The 19,577-nt window shown below is 42.0% G+C and overlaps 1 protein-coding gene across 1 annotated transcript in view; it reads left to right on the top strand.

Annotated features, from left to right (window-relative positions):
* LOC112267339 (contactin-5-like) overlaps positions 1–19,577 on the top strand; it is a 271,228-nt gene that overhangs the window by 206,458 nt on the left and 45,193 nt on the right. The window contains exon 6 of the mRNA XM_042296592.1: positions 4,718–4,893. Coding sequence (XP_042152526.1) covers positions 4,718–4,893 — 176 coding nt within the window. The remainder of the gene's footprint in view (positions 1–4,717; positions 4,894–19,577) is intronic.

Genomic DNA, 19,577 nt, shown 5'->3' with positions numbered 1-19,577 from the left:
TCAACAGAAATCTCACAAGTATTTTACACCATTTTAAAGATACAATTCTCGTTAATCCAGCCACAGTGTCTGATTTCAAAAATGCTTTACAGCTAAATCTCCACAAACGATTATGTTAGGTCACGTCCAAGCCACAGAAAAACCCAGTCATTTTTCCAGCCAAAGAGAGGAGTCACAAAAAGCACAAATAGAGATAAAATGTATCACTAACCTTTGATGTCTTCATCAGATGACACTCATAGGACTTCATGTTAGACAATACAGGTATGTTTTGTTCGATAAAGTGCATATTTATATTTAAAAAATCTCATTTTACTTTGGCGCGTTATGTTCAGTAGTTCTAAAACATGCGGTGATTGTGCAGAGAGCCACATGAATTAACAGAAATAATCATTATAAATGTTGATGAAAATTATGCATGGAACTTTAGATACAATTCTCCTTCATGCAACCGCTGTGTCAGATTTCAAAGAACGTTACGGAAAAAGCATAATCTGAGTACGGCGCTCAGAGCCCAAACCAGCCAAAAGAAATATCCGCCATGTTGCGCAGTCAACATTAGTCAAAAATAGCATTATAAATATTCACTTACCTTTGATGATCTTCATCAGAATGCACTCCCAGGAATTGGTGTTCCACAATAGGTTTGTTTTGTTTGATAATGTCCATTTATGTCAAAATATCTTCTTTTGTTAGCGCATTTGGAAAACAAATCCAAACGTGCGTTCAGGTCCAGTCGGACTAAAAGTTCAAAAAGTTATATTACAGGTCGACGAAACTTGTCAAACTAAGTATAGAATCCATCTTTAGTGGAAGCCTTAGGAAGGCAAAATAACCCATATCCCACTGTGTATTCGATAGGGGCTCGATAGGGGCTGAGATCAAAAACTACAAACCTCAGATTTCCCACATCCTGTTTGGATTTTTCTCAGGTTTTTGCCTGCCATATAGGTTCTGTTATACTCACAGACATCATTCAAACAGTTTAAGAAACTTCAGAGTGTTTTCTATCCAATACTAATAATATGCATATATTAGCATCTGGGACAGTAGGAGGCAGTTTACTCTGGGCACGCTATTCATCCAAAAGTGAAAATGCTGCCCCCTATCCTAAAGAAGTTCACTTCCGTCAACAGGTTTTTGTATTGTGGGAGATTAGGGCGTGTTTCATAGTTCTCAACCAATGTCTGTTCACTTGGCCGTGGCCACTGAGTGAGCATAGTTTACTTATGAAAACAATTCTCTCATTTAGAAGCTAAAATTACATTTCATCTTTTCTTGAAGTTTCAAATTTAAACATTTAAATTGCACAACAATTCAATGTGAATCTGATAACTAGAATGTGATAACTAGAATGTGACTTTCCAATATACAATTTATGTCGTCCTATCAGATTTAATGTCTCAAACACCAACTGATCTGACATCATATTCTTTAAGTACCAACGGACACTTTCAACTAGTTGGATTACAGAAATATTGTTTTTCCCCCCAACCTTTTTATGTTACCATACTCTCTCTATTTTAACAAAGGGTTTTCCAAGAGTTCATTAGTACTGTGGAGAGAAAAGGAGGAAAGGTATTTATGGGGGTCATAAACCTCCACCAACAGGGCAACATCATGACACAACCTGTCATACTACTATGACTGACCCTGTACAATAACACCTATCATACCACTATGACTGACCCTGTAAAACAACACCTATCATACTACTATGACTGACCCAGTAAAACAACACCTATCATACTACTATGACTGACCCTGTAAAACAACACCTATCATACTACTATGACTGACCCTGTAAAACAACACCTATCATACTACTATGACTGACCCTGTAAAACAACACCTATCATACTACTATGACTGACCCTGTACAATAACACCTATCATACTACTATGGCTGACCCTGTAAACAACCTGTCATACTACTATGGCTGACCCTGTAAACAACCTGTCATACTACTATGGCTGACCCTGTAAACAACCTGTCATACTACTATGGCTGACCCTGTAAACAACCTGTCATACTAAATCAAATCAAATCAATCAAATTACATTTTATTTGTCACATACACATGGTTAGCAGATGTTAATGCGAGTGTAGCGAAATGCTTATGCTTCTAGTTCCGACAATGCAGTAATAACCAACAAGTAATCTAACTAACAATTCCAAAACTACTGTCTTATACACACAAGTGTAAGGGGATAAAGAATATGTACATAAAGATATATGAATGAGTGATGGTATAGAGCGGCATAGGCAAGATACAGTAGATGGTATTGAGTACAGTATATACATATGGGATGAGTATGTAAACAAAGTGGCATAGTTAAAGTGGCTAGTGATACATGTATTACATAAAGATGCAGTAGATGATATAGAGTACAGTATATACGTATACATATGAGATGAATAATGTAGGGTATGTAAACATTATATTAGGTAGCATTGTTTAAAGTGGCTAGTGATACATCATTTCCCATCAATTCCCATTATTAAAGTGGCTGGAGTTGAGTCAGTGTGTTGGCAGCAGCCACTCAATGTTAGTGGTGGCTGTTTAACAGTCTGATGGCCTTGAGATAGAAGCTGTTTTTCAGTCTCTCGGTCCCAGCTTTGATGCACCTGTACTGACCTCGCCTTCTGGATGATAGCGGGGTGAACAGGCAGTGGCTCGGGTGGTTGTTGTCCTTGATAATCTTTATGGCCTTCCTGTGACATCGGGTGGTGTAGGTGTCCTGGAGGGCAGGTAGTTTGCCCCCGGTGATGCGTTGTGCAGACCTCACTACCCTCTGGAGAGCCTTACGGTTGTGGGCGGAGCAGTTGCCGTACCAGGCGGTGATACAGCCCGCCAGGATGCTCTCGATTGTGCATCTGTAGAAGTTTGTGAGTGCTTTTGGTGACAAGCCAAATTTCTTCAGCCTCCTGAGGTTGAAGAGGCGCTGCTGCGCCTTCTTCACGATGCTGTCTGTGTGGGTGGACCAATTCAGTTTGTCTGTGATGTGTATGCCGAGGACCTTAACTTGCTACCCTCTCCACTACTGTTCCATCGATGTGGATAAGGGGGTTTTCCCTCTGCTGTTTCCTGAAGTCCACAATCATCTCCTTAGTTTTGTTGACGTTGAGTGTGAGGTTATTTTCCTGACACCACACTCCGAGGGCCCTCACCTCCTCCCTGTAGGCCATCTCGTCGTTGTTGGTAATCAAGCCTACCACTGTTGTGTCGTCCGCAAACTTGATGATTGAGTTGGAGGCGTGCGTGGCCACGCAGTCGTGGGTGAACAGGGAGTACAGGAGAGGGCTCAGAACGCACCCTTGTGGGGCCCCAGTGTTGAGGATCAGCGGGGTGGAGATGTTGTTGCCTACCCTCACCACCTGGGGGCGGCTCGTCAGGAAGTCCAGTACCCAGTTGCACAGGGCGGGGTCGAGACCCATGGTCTCGAACTTGAAGACGAGCTTGGAGGGTACTATGGTGTTAAATGTCGATCTGTAGTCGATGAACAGCATTCTCACATAGGTATTCCTCTTGTCCAGATGGGTTAGGGCAGTGTGCAGTGTGGTTGAGATTGCATCGTCTGTGGACCTATTTGGGCGGTAAGCAAATTGGAGTGGGTCTAGGGTGTCAGGTAGGGTGGAGGTGATATGGTCCTTGACTAGTCTGTCAAAGCACTTCATGATGACGGAAGTGAGTGCTACGGGGCGGTAGTCGTTTAGCTCAGTTACCTTAGCTTTCTTGGGAACAGGAACAATGGTGGCCCTCTTGAAGCATGTGGGAACAGCAGACTGGGATAAGGATTGATTGAATATTTCCGTAAACACACCAGCCAGCTGGTCTGCGCATGCTCTGAGGGCGCGGCTGGAGATGCCGTCTGGGCCTGCAGCCTTGCGAGGGTTAACACGTTTAAATGTTTTACTACTCACCTCGGCTGCAGTGAAGTAGAGGCCGCATGTTTTGGTTGCAGGCCGTGTCAGTGGCACTGTATTGTCCTCAAAGCGGGCAAAAAAGTTATTTAGTCTGCCTGGGAGCAAGACATCCTGGTCCGTGACGGGGCTGGTTTACTATGGCTGACCCTGTAAACAACCTGTCATACTACTATGACTGACCCTGTAAAATAACACATTACACTGCACTTATCATGCTACTGTGACTGACACTGTAGAACAACACCTATCATACTACTATGACTGACCCTGTAAAACAACACCTATCATACTACTATGACTGACCCTGTAAAACAACACCTATCATACTACTATGACTGACCTTGTAAAATAACACATTACACTGCACTTATCATGCTACTATGACTGACACTGTAGAACAACACCTATCATACTACTATGACTGACCCTGTAAAACAACACCTATCATACTACTATGACTGACCCTGTAAAACAACACCTATCATACTACTATGACTGACCCTGTAAAACAACACCTATCATACTACTATGACTGACCCTGTAAAACAACACCTATCATACTACTATGACTGACCCTGTAAAACAACACCTATCATACTACTATGACTGACCCTGTAAAACAACACCTATCATACTACTATGACTGACCCTGTAAAACAACACATATCTGGGGTGGATGTGACATTAAACCCTTTTCCTTCTCTATCTGTTCATATTCATTCAAATCAAAACATCAGATTGTTTACCTTTTTGTGTAAAGACGTTTATGTGATCTTTGTCTCTCTGCAGTTGGTTTATCAATGGCACAGAAGTGGATATTGAGGCAGTTTACCGTTACAGCTTGATCGACGGCAACTTGATAATAACCAATGCCAGCGAGACAGCAGACTATGGGAGATACCAGTGTAAGGCAGAGAACAGCTACGGGACGGTCCTGAGTCGGGATGCACTGCTACAGTTTACCTGTGAGTATTTCTCTCTGATCACTCTCGGATCTCTCTCCGACTTTCTCTATGATCTCTCTCTGACCTCTCTTTGATCTCTCTCTCTCTCTCTGATTTCTCGCTGATCTCTCGCTGATCTCTCTCTGATCTCTCTCTGATATCGCTCTTATCCATCTCTGGTCTCTCTCTAATCTCTCTCTCTGATCTCAAATTCAAATTTAGAATGGTTTATTGACATTAAATACAATTTGTAGATATTGCCAAAGCAGTACAGTGGTACAGCATTTCAGTAAATACAGTACAATGCAATGAGGATAATGAAATCCAGTTCATTTCAGAAGTAATAATAATGGCAGTGTATAATCATGTATACAGGTACAACACTACTGCTGTTGTATTGTGGAATCTTAGGTCTAATTAAATGAAACATATGTTTATAAAAAATATACATGGATGATGGTTCCACTATGTATGACTTGTTAGTTATATACAATGTTAATACTTCAGGGAATTAATGGTCATGGGATGTCCCTCTGACTAATACATATCTAGCAGTAATATTTGCGGTTTCTTCCTCTCCCACAATAATTCCCAGCTTTATGTCATTGGTAAATGCACAAAAGTTGGGGATTGATTGAGATATTTTCTTGAAGAAAAATGATCTTAGTTGGTAGTATTTCTCACAGTAGAGGAGAACGCACATTGTACCTCCCTGTGTCATGCGGTGACCACATAGACGCTCCTCTTCAGGCAGCCATCTCTATTATTATTTTATTTAATTTATTTTGGGTGGGTAGATCAGCTTTAATATTGCAGATAGATTGGCTCCCATCAATGCAATTGTCTGCTTAATTTTCATTCCCCCATATATATATATATATACATACATACAGTGGATTCGGAAAGTATTCTAAAATGGATTAAATATTTTTTTGTCCTCATCAATCTACACACAATACCCCATAATGACAAATAAAAACGTTATGTTTTATTTTAGCAAATGTATTAAAAAAAAAAAACAGAAGTATCATTTTTACATAAGTATTCAGACCCTACACAGTACTTTGTTAAAGCACCTTTGGCAGTGATTACAGCCTCAGTCTTCTAGGGTATGATGCTATAAGCTTGGCACACCTGTATGTGGGGAGTTTCTCCCTTCACTGCAGATCCTCTCAAGCTCTGTCAGGATGGATGGGGAGTGTCGCTGCACAGCTATTTTCAGGTCTCTCCAGAGATGTTTGATCGGGTTGAAGTCTGACGCGCTCTGACTTGGCCACTTAAGGACATTCAGAGACTTGTCCCGAAGACACTCCTGTGTCGTCTTGGCTGTGTGCTTTGGGTTGTCCTGTTGGAAGGTGAACCTTTGCCCCAGTATGAGGTCCTGAGCTCTCTGGAACAGGTTTTCATCAATGATCTCTCTTTACTTTGCTCCGTTCATCTTTCTCTCAATCCTGACTAGTCTCCCAGTCCCTGACGTTAAAAAAAATCCCCACAGCATGATGCTGCCATGCTTCACCGCAGGGATGGTGCCAGATTTCCTCCAGACGTGACGCTTGGCATTCAGGCCAAAGAGTTCAATCTTGGTTTCATCAGACCACAGAATCTTGTTTCTCATGGTCAGTGAGTCGTTTAGGTGCCTTTTGGCAAACTCCAAGTGGGCAGTCATGTGACTTTTACTGAGGAGGGGCTTCTGTCTGGCCACTCTACCATAAAGGCCTGATTGGTGGAGTGCTGCAGTCAAAGACACCAGTCACCCTAGTCATAGACTGTCCTCTCTGCTACCGCACAGCAAGCAGTACCGGAGGTCCAGGTCTGGGAATAACAGGCTCTACCCCCAAGCCATAAGACTACTGAACAACTAATCAAATAGGCCCCCCTCCCTATGCATAGTCACTTTACAAATGACCTTGACTAACATTTACTAGCATTTTGCTACACCCGCAAACATGTGTATGTGATCAATAAAATGTGATTTGGACATTGACTCAGTACCGGTACCCATGTATATATCCTTATTTTTATGTACATTTCTTGTTACTTCTTAATTGATTCAATTTTTTTTTTTACTTTAGTTTATCTACTAAATATTTTATTTTCTCTATTTCTTGAACTGCATTGTTGTTTGGGGCTTGTAAGTAAACCACAAATGACAAATAAAATGTAATTTCATTTTCAGAACCTGTTCTAGCATTAACATCTCTACACAAAAGCACATTTCCCTCAGCTTGAAACTGGTTGGTCTCTCTTTGGAGATTATCATAAAGCTGATCGTCACAGTAAGATGAATCTGAGGGAGAAGCATACACCACACCTAAATATAAATCATTGTCACTAAGGATTGTTCCTTTGTTGAGTTTTAACCAAATGTGGCCGATGTTCTAACCAAAACACTCCATCTGTGGCCTCCAACTGCTTTTAAATGCTAGTAAAACTAAATGTATGTTCTTCAACCAATTGCTGCCCGCACCCGCACGCCCGACTAGCATCACTACTCTGGACGGTTCTGACTTAGAATATGTGGACAATTACAAATACCTAGGTGTCTGGTTAGACTGTAAACTCTCCTTGCAGACTCACATTAGGCATCTCCAATCCAAAATTAAATCTAGAATTGGCTCCCTATTTCCCAACAAAGCCTCCTTCACTCATGCTGCCAAACATACCTTCGTAAAACTGACTATCCTAACGATCCTTGACTTCGGCGATGTAATTTACAAAATAGCCTCCAACACTCTACTCAGCAAACTGGATGTAGTCTATCACAGTGCCATTCTACATTGTAGAATAATAGTAAGACATCACAACTATGAAATAACTCTGGTCTCCTGCATCCCGGTCTCCCGTGTGCCCTGCATCGCGGTCTCCCGCGTGCCCTGCATCGCGGTCTCCCGCGTGCCCTGCATCGCGGTCTCCCGCGTGCCGGTCTCCCGCATTCCCTTCATCCCAGTCTCCCGCATTCCCTTCATCCCGGTCTCCCGCATCCCCTGCATCCCGGACTCCCGCGTGCCCTGCATTCTGTGGTGCAGACATGGCCTGCTCTCCCTTATGTACAGAATTAGGCACTTTCCCAAGTTTACTACAGTCTGTAGTGTAGACTGCACAGAAGCCTAATAAACAAATAAACACATTTCGATAATAAAATAATGCTAAAATATTAATCACATTAAAAAGCCACATTTCTTCAAATCAATCCCATATACTATGTTATTACAAAAAATGTTTTAAATTCTCTGGTAATGCCAATATGGAATACTATCAAATGCTTCTCAAAGATGCCCTCTGGTGGTCGAACTAGCAATAACTTGCAGTAACAGAGAAAATAGCTGACAATTAAATGACATGCCACAGAATGCTGCAGCAACCCGCTAGGTGTGCCGTAGTATGACGCAACTTTTAAATGAGGAACCACTGTAAGCTAGTAATGTAACGATTTTATTTGTATTTCCAGATAAGTTAGATATTAAAAGGCACCAAAAAAAAAGATTAATGTCGTGACTTGTGAAGTCATGACTTGTGACATACACCTAGTTTCCTGAATCAGGTCACATATGCTGAGCACTTGTTGGCTGCTTTTCCTTGACTCTGCTGTCCAACATCCCAAACCAACTCAATTTGATTGAGGTCGGGGGATTGTGGAGGCCAGGTCATCTGATGCAGCACTCCTTCACTCTCCTTCTTGATAAAAATAGCCCTTACACAGCCTGGAGGTGTGTTGGGTCATTGTCCTGTTGGAAAATAAATGATCGTCCCTCTAAGCCCAAATCAGATGGATGGCGCTTCACTGCAAGAATACGGTGGTAGCCGTGCTGGTTAAGTGTGCCTTGAATTCTAAGTAAATCACAGACAGTGTCACCAGCAAAGCACCCCCACACAATAACACCCCCTTCTCCATGCTTCACAGTGGGAAATACACATGCAGAGATCATCCGTTCACCCACACCATTTCTCACAAAGACACGGCAGTTGGAACCAAAAATCTACAAATTAGACTCCAGACCAAAGGACACATTTCCACCAGTCTAATGTCCATTGCTCATGTTTCTTGGCTCAAACAAGTCTCTTCTTATTATTGGTGTCCTTTAGTAGTGGTTTATTTTTAGCAATTCGACCATGAAGGCCTGATTCACGCAGTCTCCTCTGAACAGTTGATGTTGAGATTTGTCTGTTGAACTCTGTGAAGCATTTATTTGGGCTGCAATTCCTGAGGCTCGTAACTCGAATGAACTTATCCTCTGCAGCAGAGGTAACTCTGGGTCTTCCATTCCTGTAGCGGTCCTCATGAGAGCCAGTTTCATCATAGCGCTTGTTGGTTTTTGCGATTGCACTTGAAGAAATCTTCAATGTTCTTGAAATTTTGCTTATTGACCTTCATGTCTTAAAGTAAGGATGGACTGTCGTTCCTCTTTGCTTATTTGAGCTGTTCTTGCCATAATATGGACTTGATCTTTTTCCAAATAGGGCTGTCTTCTGTATACCAACCTTACCTTGTCACAACACAACTGATTGGCTCAAACACATTAAGAAGGAAAGAAATTCCACAAATGAACTTTTAACAAGGCACACCTGTTAATTGAAATGCATTCCAGGTGACAACTTCATGAAACTGGTTGAGAGAATGCCAATAATGTGCAAGGTTGTCATCAAGGTAAAGGGTGGCTATTTGAAGATTCTCAAATATAAAATATATTTTGATTTGTTTTACACTCTTTTGGTTACTACATGATTCCATATGTGTTATTTCATAGTCCTGATCAAATCTCTCTCCCTCTCCCTCTCTCTCCTCTCTCTCAATTCAATTAAATTCAACTGAAGGACTTTATTGGCATGGAAAACATATGTTTACATTGCCAAGCTAGTGAAATAGATAATAAACAAAACTGAAATAAATGTACAATAAACATTAAACTCACAAAAGTTCCAAAATAATAAAGACATTTGAAATGTCATATTATGTCGTTATACAGCGTTGTAACAATGTGCAAATAGTGAAAGTACAAAAGGGAAAATGAAAAAAACTGTTCACAAATCTTGCTGCTGTGATGTCACACTGTGGTATTTCACCCAGTAGATATGGGAGTTTATCAAAATGGGTTTTGTTTTCAAATTCCTTGTGGATCTGTGTAATCTGAGGGAAATATGTGTCTCTAATATGGTCATACATTTGGCATGAGGTTAGGAAGTGCAGCTCAGTTTCCACCTCATTTTGCGGCAGGCACAGTGGTCATGTTTTCTGACGTTCTGTATTCTGTACTCTCTGTTTAGGGCCAAGTAGAATTCTAGTTTGCTCTGTTTATTGTTCATTCTTTCCAATGTGTCAAGTAATAATCTTTTAGTTTTCTCATGATTTGGTTTGGTCTAATTGTGATTCTGTCCTGGGGCTCTGTGGGGTGTTTCTGTTTGTGACCAGAGCCCCAGGACCAGCTTGCTTAGGGGACTCTTCAGGTTCATCTCTCTGTAGGTGATGGCTTTGTTTTGGAAGGTTTGGGAATAATTTATTTTTAGGAGTTGGAGAATTTAACTTCTATTTTCTGGCTTTTGATAATTAGCTGGTATCGGACTAATTCTGCTCTGCATGCATTATTTGGTGTTTTACGTTGTACACAGAGGATATTTTTGCAGAATTCTGCATGCAGTCTCAATTTGGTGTTTGCCCCATTTTGTGAATTCTTGGTTGGTGAGCGGGCCCTTTACCTCACAACCATAAAGGGCAATGTGTTCTACAACTGATTCAAGTATTTTTAGCCAGATCCTAATTGGTATTTCAAATTTTATGTTCCTTTTGATGTTGTAGAAGGCCCTTCTTGCCTTGTGTCTCAGATCGTTCACAGCTTTGTGGAAGTTAAGTCTTCTGATCTCTCTCTGATCCCTCTCTGATCAATATCTCTCTGATCTCTGTCTGATCTCTTTCTGATCTATCTCTCTGAACTCTCCCTTATCTCTCTCTTTGATATCTCTCTGATCCCTGTCTCTAATCTTGCTCTTATGTAGCTCTGGTCTCCCTCTCTCTCGCTCCAATCTCTCTCTGATCCATATCTGATCTCTCTCTCTCTGATCTCTATCCCTGATATCTCTCTAATCTACAGTTGAAGTCGGAAGTTTACATACACTTAGATTGGAGTCATTAAAATTCGTTTTTCAACCACTCCACACATTTCATGTTAACAAACTATAGTTTTGGCAAGTCGGTTAGGACATCTACTTTGTGCATGACACAAGTACTTTTTCCAACAATTGTTTACAGACAGATTATTTCACTTATAATTCACTGTATCACAATTCCAGTAGGCCAGAAGTTTACATACACTAAATTGACTGTGCCTTTTAACAGCTTGGAAAATGTCATGGCTTTAGAAGACTCTGATAGGCTAATTGACACAATCTGAGTCAATTGAAGGTGTACCTGTGGATGTATTTCAAGGCCTACCTTCAATCTCAGTGCCTCTTTGCTTAACATCATGGGAAAATCAGAAGAAAATTGTAGACCTCCACAAGTCTGGTTCATTGGGAGCAATTTCAAAATGCCGTAAGGTACCACGTTTATCTGTACAAATAATAGTTTGCAAGTATAAGCACCATGGGGACCACACAGACATCATTCCGCTCAGGAAGGAGACACGTTCTCTCTCCTAGAGATGAACGTACATTGGTGAGAAAAGTGCAAATTAATCCCAGAACAACAGCAAAGGACCTTGTGAAGATGCTGGAGGAAACAGGTACAAAAGTATCTATATCCACAGTAAAACGAGTCCTATATTGACATAACCTGAAAGGTCAGCAAGGAAGAAGCCACTGCTCCAAAACCACCATAAAAAAGCCGGACTATGGTTTGCGACTGCACATGGGGACAAAGATTGTAATTTTTGGAGAAATGTCCTCTGGTCTGATGAAACAAAAATATAATATTTTGGCCATAATGACCATCGTTAGTTTGGAGGAAAAAGGGGGAGGCTTGCAAACCGAAGAACACCATCCCAACCGTGAAGTACGGGGGTGGCGGCATCATGTTGTGGGGGTTCTTTGCTGCAAGAGGGTTGGTGCACTTCACAAAATAGACGGCATCATGAGGTGGGAAATTATGAGGATATATTGAAGCAACATCTCAAGACATCAGTCACTTTAAAGCTTGGTCGCAAATGGGTCTTCCAAATGGACAATGGCAAAGCATACTTCCAAAGTTGTGGCAAAAATTGCCTTAAGGACTACAAAGTCAAGGTATCGGAGTGGCCATCACAAAGCCCTGACCTCAATCCTATAGAAAATGTGTGGGCAGAACTGAAAAAGCACGTGCAAGCAAGGAGGCCTACAAACCTGACTCAGTTACACCAGCTCTGTCAGGAGGAATGGGCCAAAATTCACCCAATTTATTGCGGGAAGCTTGTGGAAGGCTACCTGAAACGTTTGACCCAAGTTAAACCATTTAAAGGCAATGCTCCCAAATACTAATTGAGTGTATGTAAACTTCTGACCCACTGGGAATGTGATCAAAGAAATAGAAGCTGAAATAAATGACATTTCACATTCTTAAAATAAAGTGGTAATCCTAACTGGCCTAAAACAGGGGATGGATTTTTACCAGGATTAAATGTCAGGAATTGTGAAAAACTGAGTTTAAATATATTTGTCTCAGGTGTATGTACATTTCCGAATTCAATTGTATCTCTTTTCTATCTCTATCGGTCGCTCTCTGTGATCCCTCTCTCTCAATGGTCCCTCTCGGATCCCTCTCTAAACTATCTCTGATCTCTCTCTGATCTCTCTCTGACCTCTCTGATCCCTCTATGATCCCTCTATGATCTCTCTGATCTCTCTCTGATCCCTCTATGATCCCTCTATGATCTCTCTCTGACCTCTCTGATCTCTCTCTGATCTCTCTCTGTTCTCTCTCTGTTCTCTCTCTGACCTCTCTGATCCCTCTATGAGCCCTCTATGATCTCTCTCTGATCTCTCCCTTCTCTTTCTTTGATATATCTCTGATCTCTCTCTTATTAAGCTCAAGTCTCACACTCTCTGATCTCTCTTGCTCTCTCTGATTGCTCTCTCTGATCTCTCTCTGATCACTCTTTCTCTGATCTCTTTGTGATCCCTCTTTGATCTCTCTCTGATCCCTATCTGATCTCTCGCTTATTTCTCTGATCTCTCTTTCTCTGATCTCTCTTTTTCTGATCTCTATCTGTCTATGATATATCTGCTCTTTCTCTGTCTATGATAGCTCTCTGATCTCTCTGATCCCTCTCTGACCTCTCTCTCTGATCGCTCCATATCTCCTCTTCTCAAAGTATTATCTCTTATGCTGAAATGATCAGCCCCTGAAATATCCTGAAAAGTAGCTCTCAGCCTATCGAGGAGTATTACTAAATGCAGACCCTTAAAGGTTTCAGAATAGTTATGATGAGGTGAATACAAAAAAATATTCTCAGTAGCCTACCTCTGGCATGATAAAAAATAACATTGTGGTTATTCTCTGCTATGAGATGATTCTACTTCCAAATGCATGTGATTAGCGTAAAGCTCTACAGCCTATTTGACTTCAAAGTAGACCCTGTAGGGTTTCAGGGCTAAATACACAATCAGTGGCTAAACTAAGGTTAAGTCCCAAATGGCAACCACTTCCCTTTTGACCAGGGCCCCTTGACCAGATCCCTATGGGCTCTGGTCAAAAGTACTTCACTATATAGAGAAAATTCCCGCCATTTGGAACCAGCTTTAGTTCACCGCTGTGTGTGTATTTAACCCTGAAACCATACAGGGTCTATTTGACCAGGGCCCATTGACCAGATCCCAATGGGCCCTGGTCAAACGGTGTTCATTATATAGAGAATAGGGTGCCACTTGGGACATATACCTGATGTTCAGACATGCAGTGCTGTGTTGGGATCCACTGCCACTGGGTAGGTAGCTGCTGTTATCACTGGTGGTGAAGTGTCCCTAGCTTGGGGTGATGGGTGAATGGAAGCAGCAGAAAACGGCAGCCTATTCTCTATATAGTGCATTACTTTTGGCCAGAGCACACTGGGGATAGGGTGTAGGAATAGGGTGCCATTTGGGAAGCAGGCACCATTTCTTTCTTCAGTAATTCTCTGGCCAGGCTCCAAAACATCCTCACAAGCCAAGGAAGCATACCGACCGCGAGCCCACATTGTTAGTTTAGCTTCCAGTTTCTGCAGGAGAGCAGGCCATAATAACCTTATCGCCATGCCTACAGGGAGCTTATTCTCCTATTTTCTAAGCCAGTGGAACATATGGTGGTACTGTATGTTGTTTTTCTTTTCTTTTTCTTTTTATTGAATATCCAAAACATACAATATACCTGCAGTGAAGCTGCTCAATAACTACAACACAGCTGTCATCCAACAGACTGCCTTTCAGAGCGACACAGAAGCATCCAGGGTCAACACCCTGCTCAAGGGCATGTCGACAGATCTACCACAAGGCCAAAAACGGGGAACCAAATCAGCAATCCATCAGCCACCAGCCCAAGCTTTCAACCGCCAGCCCTCCATGATCACCCAACAGTTCCCCAAGAGCTGTCCCTCAACCATCAGAGACCCCTCCCGCAGTCACCCCCCCAAGAAAAAATTAAATAATAATGATAATAATTCCATTCCCCACCTCCAATAACCCCCCAACTAAAAACAACAACCAAGAAAATGAACTAAACAGAAAAAATAAAAAGGAAAAGGAAAACAGAAAACAACAATGCAAAAAACAAAAGACATCAAGGCCAACTAAAATCATAACATCAAGGCCAACTAAAATCATAACATCAAGGCCAACTAAAATCATAACATCAAGGCCAACTAAAATCATAACATCAAGGACAACTAAAATCATAACATCAAGGACAACTAAAATCATAACATCAAGGACAACTAAAATCATAACATCAAGGACAACTAAAATCATAACACCAAGGACAACTAAAATCATAACACCAAGGACAACTAAAATCATAACATCAAGGACAACTAAAATCATAACACCAAGGACAACTAAAATCATAACACCAAGGACAACTAAAATCATAACACCAAGGACAACTAAAATCATAACATCAAGGACAACTAAAATCATAACATCAAGGACAACTAAAATCATAACATCAAGGACAACTAAAATCATAACATCAAGGACAACTATACATGTTTGAGTGCATGTCTGGCACTATTTACATGTGTGTGTGTGTCCGTGTACGTGTGCATTTGAATGAGAGTGTGTGTACAAACACCTTCACTGCATCAGCCGGCAAACCGGTATAAAAACACTTCCCTCGGGGTCATTCAAACTTTGTCAGCGATTAGGTGAATGGAGGCGGAGTCAGGTGCAGGACACAGGTATGAGTAATAATCAGAGAATTTACTCAAAAATTAAGCCGTGTTCCGACAAGGAAAAACACAAATATCCAGAGCACAAAATAACGAAACCACATGACAACGACAATCACGCACAAAACAGAAAGGGAAGCCAGAGGGTTAAATAAAGAACATTGATTTTGGAATGGAAACCAGGTGTGTATAATGAAGACAAAACAAAACGAAAATGAAACATGGATCGGTGGTGACAAGAAAGCCGGTGACGCCGAACGCCGCCCGAACAAGAAGAGGGACCAACTTCGGCAGAAGTCGTGACAAACTTACCTTTTTATACTTTTATCTTTGACCTTCATTCTATCCCCCGCCCAGCAACTCCACTCCCAGTTGTCTCCAATTCCACATCCCAACCCTCAGCTTCCCTCAGCCCATCCCACCTATCTCTGCTGGCCAACCTCTTCGGATTTCTTTGCAACATATATCTTTCAACTATGCTGTGTTGTTTAACATACTGTTTCAATATATCTAATCGAATTGAGTCCACAGATTGCGAGTTGAAGATAAATACTTTTACTAAGAGTATGAGTATATTAGTAATTGACTAACCCGGTCTCTCCAGATCTCCTAACAGTACTATTTCTAGGGTCAATTTTCAATCAGTATTCTGCATTTTCAGCCATTCCTGAAAATGAGACCAGAAACAGGCTACCTGAGGGCAATACCAAAATAAATGGTCTATTGATTCTGTATCCTCCCAACAAAATTTGCAGAGCTTTGATGATTTTATGCCCCGAATATTCAACATATAATCATTTTAGCTGAAAAGCATGAAGTCTTGAATCGTGCGTCGTTTTATATATCAAATCAAACCATGGAATCAGTACATTACAAATCTCTTCCCAAGTCTTTTGCAATCTGTATGGCACAGTTGTCAACATCCTGGTCCTCAAATGAAACTGGTATACTTTCATATTTATCCTATTTTTATTCCTCTGCCAGTTTTGATCCTTTATATTGGGCAGACAGACCAGTTCCCTACCTCCTCCCGCTGCCACCTGCCTCCTCCATTTTTGGGGTAATGCTGTAATCAATTGGTTGTGCTCTTGGATTGAGCAGACCTTCCCGTACAATTCTGTGAAGGACACAACTCCATGAAGGACGTAACTCTACCATTCCAATTTACAATATAATTTAAGAACAAAATACCCTTTTCAAACATCTTTCCCCTAAATGCGGGTATTTATCAACCAGCACATTTGTGTTCAGACATAATATGTGTTGTAATATTTGTTCTATCTTTTCAGGGGTATGAAATTGAAATTGTAGCCAGCTCTGCAATGCTTGTTTGAAAAAGAGAGATACTTTGAAAAAAGTATAATTTTCCATTAATCGAAAAGGAGACATAGCAATCTGCACAAAGGCAAAAAGGCATTTTTTAAAACAATGGATGAGCTTTTCTTAGTTATCTACTTGAGAACCATTTAGGGTTCAAGTAAAACTTTTGAATAAGTGAAGCTTTTAGAGAGGTTTAGTGCTTTTATATTTAATAATCTCAACCCATCCAGTTCATATTCATTATACAGATAGGCATGCTTTATTTTGTCTGGTTTAGCTTCCCAGATAAAGAGAAATATTTTTTGCTCATATGATTTGAAAAATGAATCATCAGGAGTAGGCAGCGCCATAAGTAAGTGAGTAAACTGAGATATGACTAAAGAGTTAATCAGGGCCATTTTTACATAAATAGATGGGTATTTACATCTCCATGGTTGCAGGATCTTGTGTATTTTTACAAGTTTTCTATTGAAATTCATGGTGGTGAGCTCAGTTATATATTTAGTGATATGAATACCAAGTATGTTTACTTCATCATCAGCCCATTTTGTAGGTAAACTGCAGGGTAATGTAAAATTTGTATTTTTTAAAGATCCAATACTTAATATTGTACACTTATCATAATTACGTTTTAGTCCAGAGAGACGGTATGTTGTTGTTTAAGGGGTCATAGATCCAAGTGAAAAGTGATACATTGGTTCTTATACTAACAACTGTTTGGCTATTACGCAGTCTGTGTTTACTGAGCTAAAGAAAAGAGTTTTGGTGGGCATGGATTGTTAATGTCCTTCCTTCCTGCCCTCTACTCGGCTGAACACTCATATTTGCCTAAAACCATGGCGACGTGTGACTGGTTCTCCACCGTTCACTTTGTCTTGTCTGTGTGGGTTTAGGATTGACAATGCTGTCTTGCCATTGGGTGGTTTGATACATGGCCTCCTTTATCCTCCTGTAACTACAGGATGACCTCTACACTGCATGGTCAAATCCAATCTAACACATTGTCAGCATATGTTTCCATATATTTCTAATCCAATATGGTCCAAGATGGCGTAGCAGTGCAGACGTGGTTTGTCGTTCTCTCCTGTACATTTTGTATTTGTCTATTTTTGTATATATTGCAATTTATTTTCAAACTCTTTACCATTTTTAAATTGAATATACCTTCCGGTAACCCGCTCCACCCAATGTGATACGGATCTGCTATTTTTAGACCTTTTAGCCAGAACCTCTATCAGCAGCTAGCCATCAGAACCTCCATCAGCAGCTAGCCATCAGAACCTCCATCAGCAGCTCGCCATCAGAACCTCCATCAGCAGCTAGCCATCAGAACCTCCATCAGCAGCTAGCCATCAGAACCTCCATCAGCAGCTAGCCATCAGAACCTCCATCAGCAGCTAGCCATCAGAACCTCCATCAGCAGCTCGCCATCAGAACCTCCATCAGCAGCTAGTCATCAAAACCTCCATCAGCAGCTCGCCATCAGAATCTCTATCAGGAGCTAGCCATCAGAACCTCCATCAGCAGCTAGCCATCAAAAGCTAACCAGCTAATTAGCTACTAGCTACTTAGTCATTGTCAGCCACTGCTAGTGGCCTTTACCTTCGGCACAGACTCCAGTCGCTCTTAGCCTGGAAAACACTTGCCAGCCTGTTGATATCAGACGGTTTTCTCCACTACAAAGCTGGATTCCTGCCGTAAGCCCTGGACCATTACTCCTGATCATCACAGCTAGCTAGCCGCCACCAAGTGGCCCAGCCCCGAAGCTAGCTATGAGCCAGGCCCACCTCCCAGCCCGCTCAGTGATCACTCTGCTACACAGCTGATCCCTCCCGGACTCTTCCCCAACACGGCTAGAATTCCACTACTCTACCGGATCCTTGCCGTAAGCTCTGGACCTTTGCATCGGATCATCGCTGCCAGCTAGCTGCTCCCGAGTGGCTATAGTGGCTAACGCCCCTGTCCTGAAGGAATTGGGAGGTGTAGGGAGGAACAGGGAGGTACAGGGGGTATGGGGAGGAAGAGGGAAATATAGGGAGGAATAGGGAGGTACATGGGGGGGATAGGGAGGAACAAGGAGATATAGGAAGGAATATGTATGTACACGGAGGATTTTGGAGGAATAGGGAGGTATAGGGAGGAGTAGGGAGGTACAAGGGGGGGATAGGGAGGAGTAGGGAGGAACAGGGAGGTATAGGGAGGTACAGGGAGGTATAGAGAGGTGTTGTAGGGAGAGATGGGGAGGAATAGGTTGGTACAGGGAGGATAGGAGAGGAATAGGGAGGAATAGGTTGGTATAGGGAGGATTGGGGAGGAGTAAGGAGGTACAGGGAGGTATAGGGAGGAATAGGTAGGTATAGGGAGGAATAGGTTGGTACAGGGAGGATTGGAGAGGAATAGGGAGGAATAGGTAGGTATAGGGAGGAATAGGTTGGTACAGGGAGGATTGGGGAGGAGTAGGGAGGTAGAGGGAGGTACAGGGAGATATAGGGGGAATAGGGAGGTATAGGGAGGAGTAGGGTGGTACAGGGGGGGATAGGGAGGAACAGGGAGGAATAGGGAGGTACAGGGAGATATAGGGAGGAATAGGGAGGCATAGGGAGGTACAGGGAGGAATAGGGAGGTACAGGGATGAATTGGGAGGAATAGGGAGGTACAGGGAGGAATAGGTAGGAATAGGGAGGAAGAGGTAGGAATCGGGAGGTATAGGGAGGAATTGGGAGGTACAGGGATGAATAGGGTGGATTAGGAAGGAATGGGGAGGAATAGGGAGGATTAGGGAGGATTAGGGAGGAATAGGGAGGAATAGGGAGGATTAGTGAGGAATAGGGAGGATTAGGGAGGAATAGGGAGGACTAGGGAGGATTAGAGAGGATTATGGAGGAATAGGTAGGTACAGGGAGGATTGGGGAGGTATAGGGAGAAATAGGGAGGTATAGGGAGGAATAGTGAGGAATAGTGTGCATCTGCGTCTGTGTGTGCATGTGTGCTGGTGTCCGTGCGCTCACCTTTGTATGCCAGCGTGTTTTTTCCATCGTGTGTGTGTGTGTGTGTTGGCCTGCG

The sequence above is a fragment of the Oncorhynchus tshawytscha genome, linkage group LG14 (genome assembly GCF_018296145.1).
Source record: "Oncorhynchus tshawytscha isolate Ot180627B linkage group LG14, Otsh_v2.0, whole genome shotgun sequence".
NCBI classification, from domain to species: domain Eukaryota; kingdom Metazoa; phylum Chordata; class Actinopteri; order Salmoniformes; family Salmonidae; genus Oncorhynchus; species Oncorhynchus tshawytscha.
Note: the sequence above shows the minus strand (reverse complement) of the source record. Positions and strands in the feature narration are given on the sequence as shown.